The 7,032-nt window shown below is 39.3% G+C and overlaps 1 protein-coding gene across 1 annotated transcript; it reads right to left on the reverse strand.

The window, feature by feature from the left end:
• Positions 1–4,615: 4,615 nt before the first annotated feature.
• On the reverse strand, positions 4,616–6,089 carry LOC134465870 (complement C1q tumor necrosis factor-related protein 6-like). The gene is made up of 3 exons (XM_063219769.1): positions 5,938–6,089; positions 5,215–5,337; positions 4,616–4,899 (listed from the first exon to the last, which is right to left on the reverse strand). The coding sequence occupies exons 1-3, from the start codon at positions 5,999–6,001 to the stop codon at positions 4,616–4,618; spliced, it is 471 nt and encodes a 156-aa protein (XP_063075839.1). The 5' UTR covers positions 6,002–6,089.
• Between the last annotated feature and the right edge of the window lie 943 nt (positions 6,090–7,032).

Here is a 7,032-nt window from a genome sequence, read left to right on the forward strand (position 1 = left end):
GCCGACCAATCCAAACGCAGTGTGTGAAGCCACTCGTGACGTCAGATTGGCAATAAAGTCGTATTTTACGAAGATCCAGCGAGTTTAAACATTGAAAGGATAATCTATCCTGCATTTTGGAAAAATAAATTGAAACGATGATACCAATTCTCTCCCAAAGCAATGGCAGCATCGTGGTTGAGCTCCATGGGACCCCATTCATTTCAACAGCCTCTGCGCTCCTTGGCGCTCCTCTGCGCTGTCTGGATGGCGCCACTTAGTGGACAGTACCACCCGGAAAAAGTAGCGAGATTCCTCTCTCGTACTACCCATAAACTCTCTCTGATGCTAGTGAGGCAACATGGCCTCCTTCAGGAAGTTCAGACTGTAACAGGAAGTCCAGTGCTCACACCCACAGATTGCACTCTATGCCCCCTGCTGGTTTGGAGGTCTGTAGCAGTGAATGTGAGACACTAGTGAATGTTGTGAATGATATGCATGTGGAGTGCGTTCTCTCGGTTGACGCAACAATTATTATTATTATTATTATTATTATTATTGTGTAATGTATTTTTAACCATTCTGTTGTATTGTATGTATATTTGGTAAGCTACGGGTAAAAGCAATCTTTATTTGTTTTATGTATGATACAGTTTGTCCATCTTGCATTTGTATGCACTTTTCCATCTGGTCAAGCATACTAAGCTAAGATCAAATATGGTCTAATAGTAGACCATGCTGCTCCACCATGATTCCAGAATAAGTACATACATTTGCGGGATGCAAAATATTGAAAGCACTATTGTGTTCAGTGCCGTAATGTCATATCAATTATTCTGTAAATTCCAACATTGTTTAATCTGATGTCCTCTCCAACTTTAAACCTCTGATGTATTTCGGCTCTCTTTAGTGTGGTACCACCCACCCATCATATCTTCCATATTACGTACATTTGTATTGCTGTATTTTTGTCAGAGTATGGTACGTAACATATTCTCTCACTCTTTGTACCTATGTCTCCATTGAAGCTGGCAAAAAGCAAATGAACGCAGGGTTGCCGGGTGAGGCTGATGATTTCCAACCCAAAAAATGCTCAAAACCTGCCTGGAAGCACTGAATCTCAGCAAATTCTATTGATTCAGTAACACTGAATGCACGCTTCGCTTTGAGATGGTGTATTGGATATGTTTTTATTACTATTATTATTACTTTTTTCTGTCATCAAGTTTTTTTACTGCACAAAAGGGAGCTTTTGTTACAAATCAACTGCTGTATGGTAACATGTGCCCCCTGTGCCTCGCCTTAACACGTAAACTGAGTTTTATGTCCCTAAAATTGGTACTTTTAACATGGATATTTTGTGTGCATCTATAAATGAATAAATAAATACTAAATGGGAATTTCTCATTAAATTAAGACTTTAAAAAATTGCAATAAATATGAAGAGTGTATCAATGTTCATTAAACTCCATCAAGCCATTTCTACATTACTTAATATATATATTTCTTAACGTCACACAAAAGGACATATTTTCAGCAAATTGCTTTATCAACGTAAATAAATAATGAATTAATAGACCAACATTGTGACCACTTGGATTTGCTGCACTACGTAGACATATACTTTTCCCCCTCATAAACAATGTTTTGTGAAAAAAATGTTTTTTTTACTGCCTATCTGTCATCATAGACAAAATCAAAGACTACGCACTAAACTATACAGAAAGCCTACAGACCACAAATCTATGGCGTATTTAAGGCGTAAATTGCATATGTTACTTTTTATTGCAAAGGCACTGTTGGGCAAACTTCCCTATTATATCTGTAATTTATTGACTTTTTGTACTTTATCTTATGGCACACGTTCCTCACACAAGTTAGTACTACAGTCTTGTACTCCTCACACTGAATTAAGGAAACCAGGCTTTTCTTTTTATGCCCCATACCTATGGAATGAGTTGCAGAAGATATTATGTATGGACTCTCTGCCCTCATTAGAGACTTTTAAGAGGGAAATTAGTATACACAGAGTAGTGTCATTGTTTCTGACTATGCAGCACAAAGGCTACTTTTTATCTCATAATACGTTTTATGTAAACTTATTCTTCTTAATGTGTTTTTTGTACATTTATTTTCCTTTTTGTCTATGTGTTTGTGTCTGTAACTTTATGTATGCTGCCATTTTGACCAGGACTCCCTGGCAGAAGAGACTCTAGTCTCAATAGAACAATCCTGGCTAAAAAAAAGGATACATGAAAATGAAAAATGAAAAAAAGATATTCTTCATTATCAGTCGTACCACTCCTAACAGCTGAAAAAAAACCCATATCCATATCCCATATGGACAATTCCAAAGACTGAGGGGAAATTGTGATCAGGAAACAGAATTTCAGACAAATCATTATTCAGTGTGATGTGTGTAGTAGGGAAATACGTAGACACGTGAAAAACATAGTTTCAACTGATGCGAGCTGTTGTCCTGTCCAATAAAGACCACAAAAGTTAACAGAATAAAACTAGAATGGGCACTCGGTAGAGCGCATACCTTCGCCTACGCCACTTATTTTTTTCTGGCCATCTTCAGAGTGTGGGGCATAACATTCTCCAAATTTTGGTGTTAGTTTCATTGAAATCGGACCGGAATATCGTAATATTACATTTTTTTGGCCCAGTCTTCAATTCAGCATGCACACGTTGTTCTGGCATAAAGTGCTTGGCAAAGAAAACCGTTTTTGACCTTTTCGTGACCTTGACCTTTACCTTTGACCTAATCACTCCCAAAAAGTAATCGATTGTTCCTTGGGTCATGACCAATCATCCCAGTAAATTGCATAAAAATCGGCTCAATTGACGTTTTTGACCTTTTCGTGACCTTGACCTTTGACCCAATCACTCCCAAAAAGTAATCGATTGTTCCTTGGGTCATGACCAATCATCCCACAAAATGTCATAAAAATCGGCTTAATTTACGTTTTTGACCTTTTCGTGACCTTGACCTTGACCTTTGACCCAATCACTCCCAAAAACTAATCGATTGTTCCTTGGGTCATGACCAATCATCCCACTAAATTTCATAAAAATCGTCTCAGTTCTGTCTGAGTTATACGAAGTACAAACAAACAAACAAACATATTCACAAATAAAAATACACGGCGGTCAAAACATAAAAATGCTTTATTTCTGTCTGCACCAGTGCTGATACAGGCCACCAAATACTAGCCTATTATCCTACCATCCTTTGAGAAAACTACAGGTTATTCAAATGAGTGTGTTAATCATGCTATGTTCACACCAAGAGCAACCTACGCTAACTGAGCGACGGAAGTAAATATTTCTCTATGGAGGGTAAGCGAACTGGATGACGAGAGCGAATTTTAACGATTTAAGTCAAGCTAATATTAATATGACACAGTTCAGCGAGAACTAATTGGAATGTTCATTTCTCTGAATGTGCCAGGCTGTCAAGCCGAAGCAGGTATGTGATTAGCAGGGGTGTCAAACTCATTTTGGTCTGGGGGCCGCATACAACCCATGAGGACCTCAAGCGGGCCGCATTAGTAACATTATCGCAAAAAAAACCCCATAAAGCAGAGGGTTAGTTTTCAATACTATCACATTATCTTTTCAGCATGTTTTAAAAGTGTGTCGAATATGTAGAAAACAATGCAATACTGATAATCCTGTGCAAAATTTAATTGATTTCATTCATTCATTGGCAACTGTCAATTAATAAAAGAGTGGACAGTTCATTTTGGCGGTGGGTCTGGGGGTCTTCCCCCAGAAAATATTGTATTTCTTAGATGTAATTTCCTGCATTTTAACGCATTTTAATGTCCCGTTTCCCGTTTGAACTCAATACGAACCAATACAAATACAGTTATATTTATTATTTAATTAAAACCAATACCAATACAATACAAATAAGAAGTATTAACATTTGACATCTATATATGAGGTCTATGTATGAGCTTTAACAAATGCCTTGTCACAGTACAAATTCACCATTTATACTAGAAGTCTGATGTGCACTTTACTACAAATACAGTGTAAGAGAGAGAGGACCATTGGGTTAATGTCATGCAGGTCTCGATTCTGCCCCCAGTGGCGTAATTGCGCATTTCGGTTATCCGGGCCGGATCGAACCTTCTGGCGGGCCGGATGTGGCCCGCGGGCCGTATGTTTGACACCCCTGAGCTAAATTAAACATGTCAACGTGGCTACGTTTACATGACGTTTTTAAGTCCGAATGAATCATTCAGAATTATATAGTTCCTTTGAGTTTCCTTTCATCTTTCATTTAATTCCGAATTATGACGTGTTTACATGGCGTTTTCAACGTGAAATTAAGGCTTATTCAGAATTAAAGTCAGTTAATTCTGAATTAAATGTCTGATGTAAATGTTGCAAATGTCACGTCCAGAGCAAATAAAGTGAATTCATGGCGAAACTTCTGTGACCCCCGCTACCAGGCAGCGTAGGTCGCCCTTGGTCTGGACACAGTATAAGAGTTATCCTGGCCAGAGGAATGAAGTTTAACTTGATCCACAATGCAAAGAGCCAGGCAATGTTTATCTGGTTTCATAGTAAAAAAAAAAAACAAACAAACAAAAAAAACACTCACAAGCAAAGAAAAACGTCACATTGGAACGACTAAATGCCCTGTGAAAATGCTCACATTGAAATCTGTGTTGTCATGAACCCAGGTGTTTTCCCGAAGCTTTATGTACACCTGGTCTCCTTTCTCCAGCAGCAGGTCAACTCCTTGTGAAGTGGACTCATAGCGACTACCCCCGACATTGTTATACAGTGTCACCATCCTCTCCTTATTCTTGAACAGGCTGAGACTCATGGACTTGGTGGAGTGATTGTGACCAAAGAAGCTGAAATAATACAGCCCTCTCACTGGAGCAGAGAAGATACCTGTGGCAGGAGTACATGTTTATACTATAAGTGTATTCATTTAAGAAGGAAAAATGTACCAGAAGTACAGTTGTCAAAGACTGAATTTAATCTGTAGGACTACAGGTGTAATACCATGAAAGAATAAAAATGATTGAAACACTTGATGATTTGTTTTCTTATTTTTAAATCATTACATTAATTCCATCACATCTGTGAAACACAAAATTCTACAACAGTATTAAGTTGTGTGATGAGTCAAAACAAGATCATTAGGAATGTATATTCCAGTTTTAATTAAGTAGTAATAGCAGTAGTCAAATCAACGCAACATACCTGTGCTTGGATTGTAGGCATCCCCAGTGTTGGTAAGAACTCTCTTGTAAGCCAGAATAGTGTCAGTGTTAAATGGGCCCAGATTGCCATGGTGACCCAGGGAGGCACTGAACCCCACCGCCGCTAAAGCAGACAAGAGAATTATATCGATGAGTACTGAGGTGTGTCCTGCAGTAAAGCGGGAACGACAATAACAGTGACACATTTACGAGTGTGAAGGCGTGTCCCGTCATACTGGCATTAAAAACCCTTCTCCTCAACATAGTTGAACATAGCTAGTACTACGAGGCCGCTAGCTGCTAGTAGGCCTAATCCTCATCTGCTGCCCTTTAACCTACTTCACTGTAATCTAGTTAATTATTTACAAGCCCATTCATCTAGGCTACTAATCCAAAGAATTCACATGCAAAGAATGATCGAAAGAATGCTCGTTCACGTGTAGGGGCAGTCGCGTCCCAATTCACGTTAACACAGAGGAGTAGGGGTAAGGCGAAGGGCTTTCTACCCCTCCAAACCAAGATTTTCCGACGTCACACTCCAAACGGAGGGCTATGACAGATTTCCTCAAATGCATTGCGAATGTAGCGACATCCACAACAGCACACAAATTGAAACACACACACACACACACACACACACACACACACACACACACACACACACACACACACACAGAGTGAAGCTCAATGTCATAATTAACTGCAGTTCTGTATTGTGGTTTACCTCTCTGCCTCTCCCCCTCCAGCTGTTCCTTCAGTGCAGACACAGTTCCCTCCAGAGCATGCATCCTGTCCAGCAGGCTCACCACCAGGCAGCTGTTGCCAACAAGTCCCCCGCCGTCGCCACCGTCACCTCCTGTCCCCTGCCCAGACGCATGGGTCTACATTTAGACAACACACACACACACACACACACACACACACACACACACACACACACACACACACACACACACACACACACACACACACAAATCAGATACTGTTGGGACAGTTCTAATTTGAACAGGACGCTGGTTCCAGCATTTGGCAGTATAATGACTAAATGCCATTACGCTCACAGACACACACACACACTAAATAACATTTGCACCAAAACACACATGAGTGATTCTCTAATTCGCCTACACTTTTAAGTCCGTGGATTTTATTTGGCAATTCCACTAACTATTAACTGCATCCAATGATGTTTTGGACATTAGAAAACATTTATCTTTCATATAATACAGAAAGTGTAGACATAGCATTATTTACCTCAGCAAGAATGAATATTTAATACTGGTTTTGGGCGTTTTCATGCCGTCCTGTGTTCCAAATGTCAGATTCAGTCTTCATATTAGCATGTAAAGAAACTTGTTTTGCCCAAGACGATTGCAAATGTTGATTCACAGTAATCATCACAATATGACAAAACTGTCAGAAAGACCACTGTCCTTTCCATTATACATGAAATTTGCCATTTTGTGTTTGTCCACGAAAACTGTGTTAACGGTGTCACGGTCTGAAACCTCCTCCATAAATCAGTAATGGTTTGGTCTTAGGCCATACGAATAACATCACGTGATGTCATAACCTCTTTGGCAGGATACGGGAAGACTTTTTGGTAAATATTGAGCTCCATCCTTCCATAATTTAATCCATTCTTTTTCATGTTCTCATAGCGGGAAAATTGCCTGTCAACGGTGTTATCAACATATTCATAAGAATCTGAATTAGAAATCACATGTAGAAAAACACAGATAAAGCATACAGATACATGAATTGAATAAGGTGTTGTGGTGGAACTTCTGAGGTCCTCAGTTAGCACAACACCATAAAA

The sequence above is a fragment of the Engraulis encrasicolus genome, chromosome 16 (assembly GCF_034702125.1).
Source record: "Engraulis encrasicolus isolate BLACKSEA-1 chromosome 16, IST_EnEncr_1.0, whole genome shotgun sequence".
NCBI classification, from domain to species: domain Eukaryota; kingdom Metazoa; phylum Chordata; class Actinopteri; order Clupeiformes; family Engraulidae; genus Engraulis; species Engraulis encrasicolus.

What these genes read in the sequence shown, in the direction of transcription:
- LOC134465870 (XM_063219769.1), bottom strand. Translation starts at nt 6,001, where the DNA reads ATGCATGCTCTGGAGGGAACTGTGTCTGCACTGAAGGAACAGCTGGAG. An exon ending in GGAGGGGGAGAGGCAGAGAG is followed by an intron (nt 5,338 to 5,937) that starts GTAAACCACAAT and finishes TGTCTGCTTTAG; the next exon opens with CGGCGGTGGGGTTCAGTGCC. An exon ending in TGCCTACAATCCAAGCACAG is followed by an intron (nt 4,900 to 5,214) that starts GTATGTTGCGTT and finishes CTCCTGCCACAG; the next exon opens with GTATCTTCTCTGCTCCAGTG.